Raw genomic sequence first — 19,384 nt, forward strand, 5'->3', positions numbered from 1 at the left:
GAGTACAAATTAATCTCGGATCCACTTTAAAGGATACCCAAAGTGACATGTGACATGATGAGATAGACAACATGTGTATGTACAGTGCCAAGCACACAAATAACTATGCTGAGTTACTTTTTTTCTTTCTCTGCCTGAAAGAGTTAAATATCAGGTATATGACTCAGACAGGAAGTGACTACAGTGTGACCTTCACTGATAAGAATTTTCCCTTTTTATCTCTTTCTTGCTCTCAGAAGCCATTTTCTGCTAGGAAAGGGTTTTATAGTTGCAATTTCTTATCAGTGAGGGTCACACTGCAGTCACTTCCTGTCTGAGTCAGGACTGAGTCAGCCACTTACATACCTGATATTTAACTGTTTCAGGCAGAGAAAAAAAAAAGGAACACAGCCGAGTTATTTGTGTGCTTGGCACTGTGCATACACATGTCTGTCTCATCATGTCACATGTCACTTCGGGTATCCTTTAAGGGTTCATGCACACATTCAATTTTTACCAATCACTGCCCATTTTTACCCCCTCCACGTAGTATGAGAGCCTACAGAGTTTGAATACTATGAGCAGATTGTGTAGGTAAGCTCTTATACTACATAGAAGTGATAAAATTGGCTAATCATCGGCCAATCAAATTTGGATGTGTGTACTCACCCTCAAAGCCTGGTACACTCTTTCAATTATGATTGGCAATCACTGACCAATTTTACCATGTAGTTTGAGGGGTTACCTACACAATCTGCTCATGGTATTCAATATACCTGTTGACTCTCATATTACACGGAGAATGATGGTAAAGTTGGTCAGTGATTGGCCAATTATAATTGAGGCCGCAATCAGGCGCGGAGCTAGGGGGGGTCGGGGTAGGACAAGTGCCCCGGGGCGCCTGGTCCCCGAGGGCGCCATCAGCCTGGCTGAGCTGCGGGTTTTTTTGTTTTTTTTGCGGCGGAGGGGAAGGGGGCCAGCGCAGAGAAGAGGGAGAGCTGTGCGGACGGTGGGGAAGGGGGGCCATCTCCCCCCTCCTTCCCTCACCTTAGGTGCTCTCCCTCCCTCGCTGTCCCCTCCAATGTCCTCCGGGTGGCTGGCCTGGCAGCGGTGGGCGGAACTCACCTCCGTCTCGCTCCAGCGCCGGCCGGAAGTTCGGGTGCGCAGCCGCTGCTCTGGTCTGGACCAGACCAGAGTAGTGGCAGATCCATCCGGCGCTGCGACGAGACGGAGGTAAGTTCCGCCCGCCGCTGCCAGCCTGAGCCACCCGGACATTGGAGGGGAGAGCGAGGAAGGGAGAGCAGCTCTTCTCTGCGCTGCTCCCCTCCTGCTGGGGAGGGGGACACCTGACCTGGCTACCTACTCTGGGCACATATACCCCTGCCTACATATACTGGGCATATACCCCTGGCTACCTACTCTGGGCACATATACCCCTGGCTACCTACTCTGGGCACATATACCCCTGGCTACCTACTCTGGGCACATATACCCCTGGCTACCTACTCTGTGCACATATACCCCTGCCTACATATACTGGGCATATACCCCTGGCTACCTACTCTGGGCACATATACCCCTGGCTACCTACTCTGGGCACATATACCCCTGCCTACATATACTGGGCATATACCCCTGGCTACCTACTCTGGGCACATATACCCCTGGCTACCTACTCTGGGCACATATACCCCTGGCTACCTACTCTGGGCACATATACCCCTGCCTATATATACTGGGCATATACCCCTGGCTACCTACTCTGGGCACATATACCCCTGGCTACCTACTCTGGGCACATATACCCCTGGCTACCTACTCTGGGCACATATACCCCTGCCTACATATACTGGGCATATACCCCTGGCTACCTACTCTGGGCACATATACCCCTGGCTACCTACTCTGGGCACATATACCCCTGTCTACATATACTGGGCATATACCCCTGGCTACCTACTCTGGGCACATATACCCCTGGCTACCTACTCTGGGCACATATACCCCTGGCTACCTACTCTGGGCACATATACCCCTGGCTACCTACTCTGGGCACATATACCCCTGCCTACATATACTGGGCATATACCCCTGGCTACCTACTCTGGGCACATATACCCCTGGCTACTCACTCTGGGCACATATACCCCTGCCTACATATACTGGGCATATACCCCTGGCTACCTACTTTGGGCACATATACCCCTGGCTACCTACTCTGGGCACATATACCCCTGGCTACCTACTCTGGGCACATATACCCCTGGCTACCTACTCTGGGCACATATACCCCTGCCTACATATACTGGGCATATACCCCTGGCTACCTACTCTGGGCACATATACCCCTGGCTACCTACTCTGGGCACATATACCCCTGGCTACCTACTCTGGGCACATATACCCCTGGCTACCTACTCTGGGCACATATACCCCTGGCTACCTACTCTGGGCACATATACCCCTAGCTACCTACTCTGGGCACATATACCCCTGCCTACATATATTGGGCACATATACCCCTAACTACATATACTGGGCATATATACCCCTGGCTACCTACTCTGGGCACATATACCCCTGGCTACCTACTCTGGGCACATATACCCCTGCCTACATATATTGGGCACATATACCCCTAACTACATATACTGGGCATATACCCCTGGCTACCTACTCTGGGCACATATACCCCTGGCTACCTACTCAGGGCACATATACCCCTGGCTACCTACTCTGGGCACATATACCCCTGGCTACCTACTCTGGGCACATATACCCCTGCCTACATATATTGGGCACATATACCCCTAACTACATATACTGGGCATATATACCCCTGGCTACCTACTCTGGGCACATATACCCCTGGCTACCTACTCTGGGCACATATACCCCTGCCTACATATATTGGGCACATATACCCCTAACTACATATACTGGGCATATACCCCTGGCTACCTACTCTGGGCACATATACCCCTGGCTACCTACTCTGGGCTCATATACCCCTGGCTACCTACTCTGGGCACTTATATACCCCTGCCTACATATACTGGGCATATACCCCTGGCTACCTACTCTGGGCACATATACCCCTGCCTACATATAATGGGCACATATACTCCTAACTACATATACTGGGCATATACCCCTGGCTACCTACTCTGGGCACATATACCCCTGGCTACCTACTCTGGGCACATATACCCCTGCCTACATATACTGGGCACATATACCCCTAACTACATATACTGGGTACATATACCCCTGGCTACATATACTGGGCATTTATACCCCTGGCTACATATATTGGGCACATATACCTCTGGCTACATATACTGGGGACACATACCCCTGCCTACATATACTGGGCACATATACCCCTGGCTACCTGTTCTGTGGACATCTCTACCCCTGGCTACCTGTTCTGGGGACATCTATACTGCTGGCCACCTATTCTGGGGACACCTATAGACCTGGGGCTACCTATTTTTGGGCAAGCACTGCTGTCAGATTGAGTGTATTTTGGGGAACTGCTGCCAGGTGAGAGGTGTCTACCATAATAAGGGGACATTCTGCCTATTTATGTGAAATGCTGTCTATTTATGTGCCTCATGACTGCTGAATTTGTCTTGTTGGGGGCCTCATGGTTACTGAATTTGTCTTGTTGGGGGCCTCATGATTTGTTGGGGGCCTCAAGATCGCTGAATTTGTCTTGTTAGGGGCCTCATGATTGCTGAATTTGTCTTGTTAGGGGCCTCATGATTGCTGAATTTGTCTTGTTGGGGGCCTCAGGATTGCTAAATTTGTCTTGTTGTGGGCCTCATGTTTGCTCATGATTGCGGAATTTGTCTTGATGGGGGGGGGGCTCATGATTGCTGAATTTGTCTTGGAACATGCTGGAAGGTACATACTGAGGGAGGGTGGGTGAGCGTGAGCCTGCTAACCTCCATGTACATTTGAAGGGGCGTGACCAAATGTGGAGTACCCATAACCACGCCCACATTTGGTCACGACCCTTCACCTTAGGGGGCGCATTAATAGTCTTTGTCCCCGGGCGCTGAAAACCCTAGCTACGCCTCTGGCCGCAATAGCAGCATAGGGGGCGATATACAGGCTGGGAACGCGAACAATCACTCTCGTTCCCATGCCTGTCGGCCGGTGACGGCCAAACCGGAAGTGTTTGCCGGCGGGTCCTGGACCATTGGAGCGGGGCTGCGAGGGCACCGATCGGCTGCCGGGGGCTAAGGGGAAGCCCCAGGTGAGTTCATCTCATTTTTTTTTACTTGACTTTAGGTTCACTTTAAGGTAGGGTTCTCAAAGGTAGGGTTCTCAAACTTTGCACAGTTGGTCACTGGGTGACTGGGATTAATATTCAGGAAAATGGGTGGAGCCTAAAAAAGCCATTAAAAATTCACCTATTGATTTTCAAGGGAATATTTAACTGCTGCCATTCTTACACTGTTAACGGCACAACCTCAAACCTGGTACAGTTGTTCATTGGGTGACTGGTTCAAATTCAGAAAAGGGGTTGGAGCCACAGCCAATCAGATTTGTTTCATTTCAATACAAATTATTGATGCCAAAGACTGCAAAGCTCACACACTAGGTCATTGAGTAATTGTGTGTTAGGGTTAGAAAAAGTGAGCCAACACCAGCCAAATACATACCCGGCAACGCCGGGCCACCAGCATCTAAAGCCTGGTACACACCAAGCAATTTCCCATCAGATAGATCGGTCGAATAGATAATTTCCGACAGGTCCGAATTGATTTCCGATCGTTTTTCTCATCAATTTGCATTGTAGTGATCAGAAAAACAATCGGAAATCCAATCGGATCTGTGTGAAATTATCTATCGACCCATCTATCTGATGGGAAATTGCATGGTGTGTACAGGTATAAAGCCGAACCTGCACTCAACAACAAAGTCAGTTACATGTTACGTCATAGGAAGTTTATTGCACTCTGATACAAAAAGCTGTTAGTATAAAAAAGTAGGTACTTTTTCACACGCATTACATAAGTAATGAAAAACCTTGACCCCTATATAAATGAGGTAATGGACATGTTAAAAAACGAACAGAACTATGTGTTTACTCAGGTTCCCTTTGACTTATATTATTTGTATTTAAAGTGATCTAAGCACTGTTTTTGTTTTTCAGTTTCAAAGTGTTTTCGTTGACAATGGGCAGCATTCACTAAGGGCTGGTCAGTCTAAAATCCCCATTCAGGAAAGTACCGAAAGTTCACTAATGTTTTGCTACGTGCAGATTTACAGATAGTCTGCTTGTGGTAATTTGCTGGTCTTCCTCCTCTGCTACAGCCATGCAGCTCAGTGCTGCCTGGATTGCTCTGAGAGACAAGGCTGTGTGTGCCTGATGGGCTGTGTCTGCAGCGCAGGCCAGCAGGAGCACTGCGTGGTGCTTTGCTTGTGTGTAAGGGGAGCAAGGCGAGTCTCCTCTGTGCTGTCACCTCTGAAGTCCACTCTCCTGATAGCCACTATTACAGTTTGTTTATTTATCCCGTTGGCCAGGATGTCTTAGCCTATTAAGTGATTAGCAGGACAGGGAGGCTCCTCCTATTGGCTGTCTGCTACTGTCAGCAACATTACACTGCACACAGGGCTGGTTCTCTCATGAAGCAAGGTGAAACATTTGCATCAGGCGCAGAGTTTACAGGGGCAGCATGTTTGTACTGTGTTTCCACTAACAGCATGCAGTCAGAGTAGAAGGAGAAACGAGACTCACAGCCAGCCAGTGTGTTATTATGTTGAGCTGCAGCATGTCATGTGAGAACATTAAATAAAGCAGCGTAAATTGTCGGGTGCTGTGTGATCATTCCAAGTTTGCCTCAGGCAGCAAAAAGTCTAGAACCGGCCCTGACCACACAGAGATAGATAGTTGGCTAACCAAAGCTTACAGCTGAAGGTAAATACCAAACACTTTTGTTTTATTTACTGAATGGTTTAATCTTTGTGAATTGCAATTTCTTGACATTTCTTGAGATATTTACCGCACAAGTTGGTAATTTACCTCACTGGTCAGTAATTTTCCTTTTCAGTGCAATAATGGCTTTAGTGAATTGAACTTTGACAATATGATCAGTAAAATCAACTGTTTTGTGCATTACCAAATGTGGTCATGTGTAGTTAATGCTGCCTAATGTATCAAAATATGAAACATTTCACACAGATAAAAATTTATAGAATGGTTCTACAATGATATGCAGCATTAAAGGTTCAATTAAAAGCAATAATCGTAGCAGAGGAACCACTACAATGAAACATGAAAAACTCAAACCGAAACAATGTATTTTAGAGGGAATGTCCGAGCTGCATAAAAAAAAGGATATCTACTTACCCGGGGCTTCCTCCAGCCCCTGGCAGCAGCTCCGCTCTCAGGTGCTGGCTCCCGGTCCCAGACGGTGCAGAGGTCGACCTCACCAGGTCATTCTCTGCTGCGGCTGCGGGAGCGCCACTGTCAAGCACTTGGTGTGGTTACTCTGTTGTACTGGTCCAAGCCCTATCTCATACAGCCTTATCAATCCCTGCCATGTACTGATGAGGACCAAAAGTCCGAAACAGGCTGTCTACATGTGGGTTTGATATGGCTGTATAAAATTTAAAGCTATAGGCTTGCTATACACCAGCGGTTCTGGATGTTTGCTTGGCTTAACGGGCAAAAATGGATAATTTGCATATTCAGTAGTAGTGCATTGTGGGTAACCACAAATGTTCACTTATAGCTGAATTATTGGATTTCCTTCTGTTTGAAGAAGGCAAATTACACCAAGCTTAGCTGTCTCTTTGAAATAGGACCTAGGAATGTGAAGTGAATTTGCTTTAGGCCCCGTTTCCACTGTTGCGACGCGATTTTGCCGGCATCCCGACGCTTGTAAAAACGCATGCGGATGCGTTTCCGCATGCGTTTTTACCCGCGATTTCGCATGCGATTTCGCATGGCAGGGTGCCATGCGAAATTAACCATGACACTGCCAGGGCAAAATAACATTGAAAAGGTGCGAAATCGCACGCGAATTCGCGGGTAAAAACGCATGTAAAAAACGCATGCGTTTTTACTATTAAATACATTAGCGGCGATTCGCATAGATTCCCGACGCAGGCGAATTCTGATGGACCCGTCGTGCAGATTTGGCCCGCCGCCAAATCGCTCCCGCACGCCGCACAAATTGAAACAGCCCCGGCCACTTCAATGTACCAAGCGAATCCGCATGTCGGCGCCGCATGCGGATTCGCTATGGTGGAAACGAGCCCTTAGGGTTTATTGGCCTCTCTCCAGGGTTGAATAAACAAACAACTATTAATAATAAACAACAGAGCAGAGGCCTGGGCTGAAGAGAACACTGTTTTTTGTTAGCAAAGCTACAAGGTTAAAGGGACACTGATTCATGCTTTGTTTGCTAGGTTTCGTGTGATTGCTCAGGTGGTGCAGGTGAATCCATGACAGTTAGGTGGAGGTAAGTGTTAGGAGCAGGTGGATAGTAGTTATGATATATAGATTATATATTGTATAAATAACAGAAGACAGCAGGTGGAAGCAAAATAACTGTACACAGCAGATGGTAACATTTTTATATGAAAAGAGTTGTTGTTTGTACCTTGATCTTCAGTTGCTGGCTGCACCTGCTCCTGCACCTGCTCATTATTCATGCGTCTGAAGATATGATGTTCCAATGTTTTAGCTAAAGCAAAGAGGAGGAATTAATGAGTGATGTACACCTGTCTTTATGTAGTAAAGATAATCTTGATGCAGTGGTGTAGCTAATGAGGTGGTGGAGGTGGTAAATTGGCCATTGATTAGCCATTGAATTGGAAGAGTGCATGCATCATTAAGCCTAGTACTTTCAATTATGATTGGCCAATCACTGACCAATTTTACCATCTCTATGTAGTGATGAGCGTAATGACCAATTACGATTATGTGAAATTTTGCGTAATTCGTGAAATTACAATTATGGCCGTAATCAAAATTTCATGAATTTCACAAATTACGCGAAATTTCGTGTTTATGGGGAATTTCGTAATTACTATCTTTTTCGTAATTACGATCATTTGCGTAACATAAACAAATCAGAATTTCGTGTTTAACACGCAAATTCGACTTTTCTCAAAATCGTGTTCCAGTCCAGAGGCTCCTGATACATTTAAAGCGACAGCACTTGCAGGTACCTTTGCATTATCAGATATTGCAAGGCCCAAAACCAAGTGTCTCACCATGCATCTAAGTGCATCTTGACAAAGAGCACCTGTCTTAGAAGTGGCTGCAGGTAAAGCCTCCTGATACATTTAAAGCAACAGCACGTGCAGGAACCTTTGCATTATCAGATATTGCAAGGCCCAAAACCAAGTGTCTCAGTCAGCATGACCGCTAAGTGCACCATGGCAAAGAGCAGCTGTCTTAGAAGTGGCTGCAGATACTAGAGCCGCCTGATACATTTAAAGTGACAGCAGGTGCAGGGGCCTTTGCATTATCAGTAATTGCAATCAGTAATTGCAGCCAATGAGTGACTTTCCTGAGTTTAGTCATTACCTAAATGTGCATAATTACTATTAGAAACAAAATTACATTCATTTCCGTAACTAAAATAACTTTGTTTCTATAGAAAACACTAAATTTAGCATTAAACATGAATTTGCGGCAAAACACGACATTACAAAACCGAAATTTCGCTTTCCAAATTACGGTTTGTATTGCAATTACGAATTCGTGTCGTAGCGGCAAAATTTGCATCCGTAATTAAGGAAACACGAAATTTCTAAAATTTCGGCTCAACTCTAAGCATGAGGGTCAACAGATACTATCTGCTTATAGTATTCAATATCTGCTGGCCCCGATACTACGTGGAGGTGGTAAAATTGTTCAGTGATTGGCCAATCATAATTTAAATTGTGTACCAGGCCTAGACTGGGAGCATACTTGTCTGTGCAGAAACCATGACTTTTCTGCATTGCGCGTTTCTGTGTTTTTCTGAGCATTTTGACATTTTGGTTGTGCATTTTTTTGTATGCGTTTGCGATTGCGTTTGTACAAATACACAGAATCACAGACCTCATACTTCATTGTTGCATACATCCTGTACAGCATGCATACAGCCTCCAAGCATGGGTGTACCAATAGCCCCTGCAATCCCTATGATTGCAGGCGGACCCAGGGGCTTTGGTGGCTCCTCCTCCTGCTATCTGCATGTAGAATAGCACAGGGAGCGTGATATTTACCTGCTTCTATCGCCGCAGATCTCTGTGCATCACAGCATCAGCACTCTCTGCTGCCCTTCGCCGAGCTCCCGATCACATGACTTGCATCGGTCATGTGATAGAGAGCTGGATATTGGCAGCAGAGAGAGTGTGCTGTAATGCACGGAGGAGACCCATTGCACTGGAAGCAGGTAATATCACACACGCTACTCTACATGGTGAAAGTAGGTAGTGGGGATGTTTGTTTACTGGCTGCCTGCCTGGTCACTGGGGGGGGGAGGGGGGCAGGGGGTCATGGACTAAGGGGGCCCCATGCAATCTTTTTTTTTTGCAAGGAAGCACCATACATGGTGGTTTTGCCCCTGTCTCCAAGCTTTTGAAATATATCTTTGTCGGTGCCCGTGTATGCATTTTGCACTTTCTAAATACTCTCCCCTTTCAATCGAGAAAAATACAGAAAGATATTTATTTTGTATTTTTTTTTTCCCTATAGGAAAGCATTGTGATTCACATACAGTATAAGTTACAGAAATAAGCTATATGTTGTGTGTTTTAAAAATGTTACAGTGCAGAACGCAGATAGTGGTGCTTTGCACTGTGGCCCATAGACTCATTATGTGCGATTTTGTGTTTTCCCCGCCCCCTGTGTGCTCCTAGCCTGAAAGTATTAGAGGCAGTGGATCAGCAGGGCAGCCAGGCAATGCCCATTGTTGCTAATACAATGGTGTAACAGGGTACACGGTAAGCTCCACTGCTCCAGGGGTCCCAGTGCAGTCACAACGTCTGCATCTCCTATTTTTAGGTCACTCGTCCCATGTATAAGGGAAACAGCCGATGTAGGTTCTGTTCATGGATTTAGTTCTGGTAAAGCTTTTAGTGCATTTTGGAGGAATCACACCTGCAATGGAGCCATAACATTTTTGAAAAGATTGGAAAGATTTAAGCCTGCTACACAATTTCAATTATGATTGGCCAATCACTGACCAATTTTACCACCTCTATGTAACCAACACGATCTACTCATAGTATTCAATATCTGTTGACCCTTGAATACTCAAAAAGATGGGTTACCATCTGTACAGGCAGGGGAGAGACTCTAATCATGTCACTGCACAGGCCGGTGTATAGGCATAGGAGTTTAGACCTGACCCCAATTATGTTAAGAAGTCACTCTATGTAAAATAGGGAATACACCTACACTGGGGGGGGAAGTAGGTTTGCAGCTTGTAGTTGATAGAACAAATAAAAAGGTGCAAGGAATAATAAAATAAAAATACACTAAAAACAGTTTAAAAACGGGAGGTAGTGGTGGACTTACCTCCCCATTGAAGACTCAAATTGTCTGTATCAGGAAAGAAACGTTATTATATGCTCCACAAACAATAAGACACATTTCATAGGTATGTCACCTGCTTCCTGGCTCCTCTGTTTTGTTCTATCAACTAGAATGTTGTCATGGTAGCCTGATTTTTTTTTTACAATCTTTTTGTCCTCCCACATGCCCAGAAATGTTAGTATGCATGGTATAATAAAGGGATTGTCCAACTGAGAAATACCAACTTACAAGGTCAGTTAACAATGGGGGCGTGGCAGTCTACAGGAAGAGTGACAAAGCCTTGTAGTGGATACTAGATGCCAATAGTGGTGGTGAAGGATTATTGGGTTCTGGTTGGTGCACTACTAGGACCAGCAGACCTGTCTCCAACAGCTAAAGTGTGCACTGGACACAAAGAAATTGCAATATAACAATAGCAAGAAAAATAAAAACACTCCTTACAATGGCAATTGATTTATCAAGTTGGTGCACTACTAGGACCAGCAGACCTGTCTCCAACAGTTAATGGGTGCACTGGACACACAAAACTGCAATATAACAATAGCAAGAAAAAGAAAAACGGCCCTTAGAAGGGTGAACTACTAAACACTGACTGAACCTGTCTGCAACAGCGAAAGTGCACTGTGTGGACAAACTGAACAGCAATATCACAAGATCAAAACACAGCCTTTAGAAGGGCTCTGGGGTTTTGTAGATGGTGAATTGGTACTGTAGCAGCAAGAAACTCCACTGGGGACACAGAACACAGGCCTAACTAATGCTTTCCCTAGTAGCAGTACAGTTCTGTCCCTAGTCTCCTTTACAGCATCCACAGTCAGAGTGTAAAATGGCTGCTGTGCTGGCTTTCTCATAGGTGGGGGTGGTCCAGGTGTGAGGAAAAGCTGATTGGCTGCCATGTGTCTGCTGATTCTGGGGTGAGGGGTCAATTTTTGGCTCCATTATAATGTATATGGGGAGAATCCAACACGCCATATGTTCGCAAATAGACGCAAATGCGAACACACATTATTCGCTGTGAACTATGCGCCGGGCGAACGGTTTGGGCCATCTCTAATTTCGACTATCAAGAGGTTTCCATTTTCTTAGTTAAGTATCTAACCTTTATTTTCTTGTTGTATTGCCAGCTCAGGTTTGATTTAGGTCATTGTAACCGTATCTGGACAGCAGTTTCTCCTGTGATTGAGCAGGTAAGTGCTGCACTACTAAGACTAGACTAAAGTTTAGCTGCCCCGTTGCCAGGAGTAGGCATCTTTAGGGTTGCAAAATAATGCGACTGAATAGGAATGTTTGTAGCCACATGCTTGCTAGCAGCTGACAAGCAGTGTGGATACTGTCTGTCTTTGGCACATTTGTAAATCATTCGTATTATTATTTATTTATAAAGCGCCAACAGATTCCAAGGTGCTGCACAAAGTAAGAAACAAACATGAGGTACAAAATAATACACACAATGTTATACAACGGTACAGTGTATAGCTAGGGGACCCAGTGCAAGTTTTACAATGGGTCCCACTAAGTACTTTATGCATAACAATTGATATGGCGCAACAAAACCTGCCAAGGTCAACCACAGTGTCAGAATTACAAGAAGGGGGATGGGAAAAGTCTGTTAATGATATCTACTACTTAAAGCATCTACAGAAATGATTATTACCAGCACAGAACCAATAAAGAACTAATACTGCCATTGAGGAAGGGCCCATGGGGACCCTCTGGCCCAAGGGCCCCAATACGGTCGCAACCACTGCATCCCCTATTGATCCCTAGAGGCAGTGCGCTCTGAACCAATCAAACGGAACAAGGGTTCATATCAGGTATGTTGACCTTCCTGATCTGCATTCTGCATTTTTGTTCTAAATTAATTATCCAATGTATAACAGCCAGAGGATCAGCATAGTGACAGGTTAATCTAAGTAAAGTCATTGGACGGTACTCTAGCGTAAAGTATGAACTGTTATGTATAACATAAAGAAAACGGATATTTACCATTTCTTCTTTGCTTCAAAATGATTCCAGACAGTATCATAATAAAAGGAATAGCACATAAAATGCCAAAAAGGCCAAAATACCATCGAGATGCTCCAACATCTGCAATAAAGACATTGAAAAAAAATCTTACAAGAACGCAGGACTTTTTATATTATGGAAAATTAGTAATTCTCATTACTAAACATTTACATAGCTCTAATAATTTTTGTAAGGAGAGGTTAGCGATTAATGATGAGTGCTAGCTCTTGTGCAGCTGCTCTGGCTTGAATAGACTTGATTACCTAAATTATGGCAAAGCTGTTCTGGCAAGAAAATGCCCTGTATGACTTGTGCTTATTGCTTTGACGATGGCACAGTTGTCTCATTTGAAACACAACATTTTCATCTTTAAACACAACTATGGGCTTGATTCATTAAGCTGTGCTGCTAAGGCAGTGCAGCTTATTGTGAAGGAGTGTTTGCTATGCATGCCTTACATAACAGCGCTCGCTTCTATGTAAGGAGCGTGCCTTTTTTAGTTCCATTGCTTACATAGCAATTTTATTATTATTATTATTTAGTATTTATATAGCGTCGACATATTACGCAGCGCTGTACAGTGTATATATATATTGTCTTGTCACTAACTGTCCCTCAAAGGAGCTCACAATCTAATCCCTACCATTGCCATATGTCTATATTATGTAGTGTAAGTACTGCAGTCTAGGGCCAATTTTAGGGAGAGCCAATTAACTTATCCGTATGTTTTTGGAATGTGGGAGGAAACCGGAGTGCCCGGAGGAAACCCACGCAGACACGGAGAGAACATACAAACTCTTTGCAGATAGTGCCCTGGCTGGGATTCGAACCAGGGACCCAGCGCTGCAAGGCGAGAGAGCTAACCACTACGCCACCGTGCTGCCCACCGTGCTGCAATGCTCGTAACTTTAAATGTGTAGTAGCGGCCGCTACTATGTTACTTAACATAGAGTATCGTGGTCATGATACTCTATGTTAAATAACATAGTGGCGGCCGCTAGTGAAGTATTGTGGTCATGATACTTCACAGGACCGTGCGCATTTAAAGTTACGAGCGCTGCTATGTAAGGCGTGCATAGCGAGCGCTCCTTCAAATTAAGCTGTGCTGCTTTAGAAGTGCATAAAGCTGAGTCCACCTTTATGGCACACACCACTTGTCTTCAGCTGACCAGTGGCATCCACACAGAAGTATCCTCAATGAACATCTGAGGCTACCAGGGACCTCCCTCCATGACTTGCCATGAACCCTGTCCCTGGCCTGAGTTGGAGGCAATTGCAATAGCTGGCAGCCCATATGGGAGATTCCGGCATTGCTATCTAGGTGAGACCTTTCCATTTAGGCCTTTAGCCCACTTTTTACCTACTACCAATTATAGAGTGCGCTTGTTTTTCTCTTTTCTCCTTCTTAGGTAAGCTTTCATACATGGAAGTTGTAAAAGTGGCCTATAATGATTGGTTGTGTGCTTTATATGCTTTTATATCTTGATGAGTTAAGTCAAATGAGCATTAGAAGGTCTTGCTATTAACAAGGCTCCAGTGGACTGTCACTAGAGGACATGATCTGCGCATGGAGGAAAAACATTTTAGCCATTTGTTTAGGAAAGGGTTCTTTACAGTAAGAGTGATTAATATCTGGAATGCATTGCCACAGGAAGTAGTTATGGCAAGCTCTATACCTGCATTTAAAGGGGGCTTAGATGCTTTCCTTGCGTTGAAAGACATCCATGGCTACAATTACTAGGTAATGCCTAATGATGTTGATCCAGGGATTTTATCTGATTGCCATCTGGAGTCGGGAAGGAATTTTTTTCCCTTTTGGGGCTAATTGGACCATGCCTTGTAAGGGTTTTTCGCCTTCCTCTGGATCAACAGGGATATGTGTGGGAGTAGGCTGGTGTTGGTGTTGTACTTTGTTCTCTGGTTGAACTCGATGGACGTATGTCTTTTTTCAACCAAAATAACTATGTAACTATGTAAATGAGAGTGAAGTGATAGAATTCCAGTGGAACTTCTGAAAAGCTTGTATGAGAATGCTGTTAGGTCAGTTTACATTCTAATCCCTTAACATCAAAGAAAACTAAAGTAGTAACAGATTTATTCTTCTTGGGATTGAAGATCTCTGCAGATGGTGACTGCAGCCATGAGATGCTTGTTACTTGGAAAGAATGCTATGGCAAAATTGGACAAGATACTAAAGGATAGAGATGTCACCGTACCAACAAAGATCAGGATAGTTAACGCTATGGTCTTCCACGTAGTAACATATGGCTATGAAAATTGGACTATAAAGAAGAACATGCATAGAAAAATTTATCCTTTTGAATTCTGGGCGTGGAGAAAGCTACTGAGAGTTCTCTGGACTTCTAGAAGATCTAACCAGTTAATACTTAAAGAAATAAATCCAAAGTGTTCACTAGAAGTGCTGATATTACTATTAAAACACAAATCCTCTGCTTAAATAATGAGAAAACTGGATTATTTAGAGAAAACATTGATACTTGAAAAAATTGAGGGCAAAAGAAGAGGATGACAGAAGCTAAAATTGATAGCATATGTGAAGCTATGAACATGTCTATGCAGCAGCTGACAGAAGCAGTAATTGACAGATACTTCTAGTGTTCAAAAGTAGATATGATCACGAAGAGTTGGAGTCGACCAGATGAATGAGGAGGAGAAGTGTGTTACATAAAACTTACACACACACACACACAACACACACACACACCAGACAAATAGCATGCCTTATCAGAGTTAACACGCCTTATCAGAGTTAGCACACTGTATCAGAGTTAGCATGCCTTATCAGAGTTAACATGCCTTATCAGAGTAACATAGTGAGCGCTAAGAACTTATGCCTGCTAATTGGCAATGACGAGAGCTCCACTCGTCCTGCCCTGAGCCCCTGTGGGTCCAGTCACTTTAAAGAACATTACCCCCACACTATGATTGGCCCAATAGGCTGGCTGTCACTTCACAGGAAACTTGACAGGCAGCCTATTGGGCCAATCAAAGTGCGGGGATAATGTCCTTTAAAGTGATTAGACCCACAGGGGCTCAGGGCAGGATTATTGGAGCTCTCGTCATTGCCAATTAGCAGGCATAAGATCGTAGCGCTCGCTATGCTACGCTGATAAGGCATGTTAACTCTGATAAGGTGTGTTAACTCTAAAAAGGCATGCTATTTGTCTTAGTGAATCAAGCCCAGTATGAGTACTTCAATCAGAATCTGATATTTAACAACATATGAATAAATGTCTCACCCCCTGAATCACACATTGCTTGCATTAAGACATCCTTGTGGTCGGCAGGATTGTACACTGTGCACAGGAAGTCCCATGATTCTGACTGCAATGACATCTGGATGGTGTCTCCAGTGCTATTAAATAGCTGATAGTCCGAGTCTCTGCGTCTATATTTCCAGCTATAGGACAATCCTGAGATGTTTGCTGGTACAGAACAATGAAGAGTCATGTTGCACTGGTAGCTGGTCTCATTTTTGTATTCGATTGATAGAGATGGGGTTGGGACCGGATCTGCAATAACAGAATTGGATGTTATAAAGTGAAATTAAAGCTTCAACATATGCTGCCTATAAACAATACAAATGACAGGACAGGTCTCAGGCTCAGGTTGCAGGCTCTTTACTTGTTCTATAATAAAAAAAAAAACAGAGGAAAGCGCTATTGCTTCTACTAGTTATAGACTCTGTACCTTTAAACCCCACAGATAAGAGGCATGTCAACTACCCTATATAATTGCCTATCCGCAATTGGTAATCGAGCCGTCAAGAAAGGAATACAAAACTTTATTTAAATAACATCATGAAGCAAAACTGAACTCACTGTGTTCATTTATAATAGCTGTAGGAATTAATTCCCTAGAACAGTGATGCTCAACCTTTTTTGGCCCGAGGGCCGAACTTCAAATCAAGAAAAATCTCGAGGGCCGGACCACATGCATACAAAATTTCGATGTAAAACGTTTAACGTTTTTCTAGTAACAGTTAACATGGTGTTGGAAATAGAAAGAAAACGACAATATAAGAATTGTTGTACTCACCATTTGATGCACATTTTCTTAATGAGAAGTTTGTGGCTGTTTGGGTGTATGCACAGGGCAGATTAATGCAGCAATGGTATCAGAGTCCAGTACAGTACCTGGGTGTATGCACAGGGCAGATTAATGCAGCAATGGTATCAGAGTGGCCTGTAGTATGCTGGCTGAGGAGGCTGTCAGCTCTGCTGAGGAGGAACAGAGGCCTAATTACCCACATGTGGCCTGTAGTGTGCTGGCTGAGGAGGCTGTCAGCTCTGTGTGGGGTTGAGGAGGCTGTCAGCTCTGTGTGGGGCTGAGGAGGCTATCTGCTCTGTGTGGGGCTGAGGAGGCTGTCAGCTCTGTGTGGGGCTGAGGAAGCTGTCAGCTCTGTGTGGGGCTGAGGAGGCTGTCAGCTCTGTGTGGGGCTGAGGAGGCTGTCAGCTCTGTGTGGGGCTGAGGAGGCTGTCAGCTCTGTGTGGGGCTGAGGAGGCTGTCAGCTCTGTGTGGGGCTGTCAGCTCTGTGTGGGGCTGAGGGGGCTGTCAGCTCTGTGTGGGGCTGAGGGGCTGTCAGCTCTGTGTGGGGCTGAGGAGGCTGTCAGCTCTGTGTGGGGCTGAGGAGGCTGTCAGCTCTGTGTGGGGCTGAGGAGGCTGTCAGCTCTGTGTGGGGCTGAGGAGGCTGTCAGCTCTGTGTGGGGCTGAGGGGGCTGTCACAGCATGCGCCCCGGTGTCTGCCCGCAGTGTCCTGCGGAGGAGGAGAGGATCGGGTGGTATTGCGTAGTATGGCACTCGGCGGGACGCGCATACACCACCGTGTGCTTGTTTTCAGCCCCGGGTAGTGCTGGGATAGTTAGAAAGCCTTGCTCATTGCTTACTGCAGGAACCTTCCTCCAATAGGAATTAGGCTGATTCCTATTGGAGGAAGGTTCCTGCAGTAACCAATGAGCGAGGCTTTCTGACTATCCCAGCGCTACCCGGGGCTGAATACGAGCACACGCTGGTGTATGCGCGTCCCGCCGAGTGCCGATACTACGCAATACCGCAATACCACCCGATCCTCTCCCTCTCCGCAGGCAGACACCGCGCGGGCCACAGAGACTGGCTAGAAGATTAAAAAGAAGAAAATGGCGGATTATGTTCATATAGCCTGCGGTTTAGCAGCTTAAGAATGTAATTAGCAGCAGAGTACAATAATTACCATGAAGTATTTTTCTCTGGCCAGAGATAAAAATAACAACTTCATTACCCATACCTCCACACATACACACAGAGCAGGGACAAGGTCCTCCAGCACCCAAGGCTGAGACACCAAAGTGCACACATCTAGCCCACATTCAGGCCCAGATTTACCTCTCAGGATCCTATAGGCAGAGATGTCATGGCACCTTAGACTTTGCCCTCCATTAACCTACAAACCGCCACCGAACTGCACCTCAAGTGTACTGGCTCCCAGCTATCTCTTCTCGCTTACTTCCCTTCCCTGTCATAGGTAGCTAAAGGTGTCCTTTAGTTTTTGGTAGCCAGAAGTACCCTCAATTTTAAATAGATAGAGGTTACATAGTTACATAGTTACATAGTTATTTTGGTTGAAAAAAGACATACGTCCATCGAGTTCAACCAATATAAAGTACAACACCAGCCTGCTCCCTCACATATCCCTGTTGATCCAGAGGAAGGCGAAAAAACCCTTACAAGGCATGGTCCAATTAGCCCCTAAAGGGAAAAATTCCTTCCCGACTCCAGATGGCAATCAGATAAAATCCCTGGATCAACATCATTAGGCATTACCTAGTAATTGTAGCCATGGATGTCTTTCAACGCAAGGAAAGCATCTAAGCCCCCTTTAAATGCAGGTATAGAGTTTGCCATAACGACTTCCTGTGGCAATGCATTCCACATCTTAATCACTCTTACTGTAAAGAACCCTTTCCTAAATAAATGGCTAAAACGTTTTTCCTCCATGCGCAGATCATGTCCTCTAGTCCTTTGAGAAGGCCTAGGGACAAAAAGCTCATCCGCCAAGCTATTATATTGCCCTCTGATGTATTTATACATGTTAATTAGATCCCCTCTAAGGCGTCTTTTCTCTAGACCAGGCATGGGCAAACTTGGCCCTCCAGCTGTTGCGGAACTACAAGTCCCACAATGCATTGCAGGAGTCTGACAGCCACACAGTCATGACTCATAAAGGCAAATGCATTGTGGGACTTGTAGTTCCGTAACAGCTGGAGGGCCAAGTTTGCCCATGCCTGCTCTAGACTAAATAAACCCAGTTTATCTAACCTTTCTTGATAAGTGAGACCTTCCATCCCACGTATCAATTTTGTTGCTCGTCTCTGCACCTGCTCTAAAACTGCAATATCTTTTTTGTGATGTGGTGCCCAGAACTGAATTCCATATTCCAGATGTGGCCTTACTAGAGAGTTAAACAGGGGCAATATTATGCTAGCATCTCGAGTTTTTATTTCCCTTTTAATGCATGCCAAAATTTTGTTAGCTTTAGCTACAGCGGCTTGGCATTGAGTACGATTATTTAACTTGTTGTCAATGAGTACTCCTAAGTCCTTCTCCAAGTTTGATGTCCCCAACTGTATCCCATTTATTTTGTATGGTGCTAGACCATTAGTACGTCCAAAATGCATGACTTTACATTTGTCAACATTGAATTTAATCTGCCATGTATGTGCCCATATAGCCATCCTATCCAGATCCTGTTGCAATATGACACTATCTTCCTGAGAGTTGATGATTCTGCACAATTTTGTATCATCTGCAAAAATAGCAACATTGCTCACTACTGCATCTACTAGG

The 19,384-nt window shown here is 44.9% G+C and overlaps 1 protein-coding gene across 2 annotated transcripts in view; it reads right to left on the bottom strand.

Annotated features, from left to right (window-relative positions):
- The window catches only part of LOC137532557 (SLAM family member 8-like), a 164,574-nt gene that overhangs the window by 20,622 nt on the left and 124,568 nt on the right, over nucleotides 1-19,384 (bottom strand). For both annotated transcript variants that reach the window (XM_068253185.1, XM_068253186.1), the window contains exons 3-5: nucleotides 15,802-16,074; nucleotides 12,521-12,622; nucleotides 7,602-7,685 (exon numbers count right to left, since the gene is read on the bottom strand). In XM_068253185.1, the coding sequence (XP_068109286.1) occupies nucleotides 7,602-7,685; nucleotides 12,521-12,622; nucleotides 15,802-16,074 (459 nt within the window). The remainder of the gene's footprint in view (nucleotides 1-7,601; nucleotides 7,686-12,520; nucleotides 12,623-15,801; nucleotides 16,075-19,384) is intronic.

Source organism: Hyperolius riggenbachi, chromosome 9 (genome assembly GCF_040937935.1).
Source record: "Hyperolius riggenbachi isolate aHypRig1 chromosome 9, aHypRig1.pri, whole genome shotgun sequence".
In the NCBI taxonomy this organism is placed as follows: Eukaryota; Metazoa; Chordata; class Amphibia; order Anura; family Hyperoliidae; genus Hyperolius; species Hyperolius riggenbachi.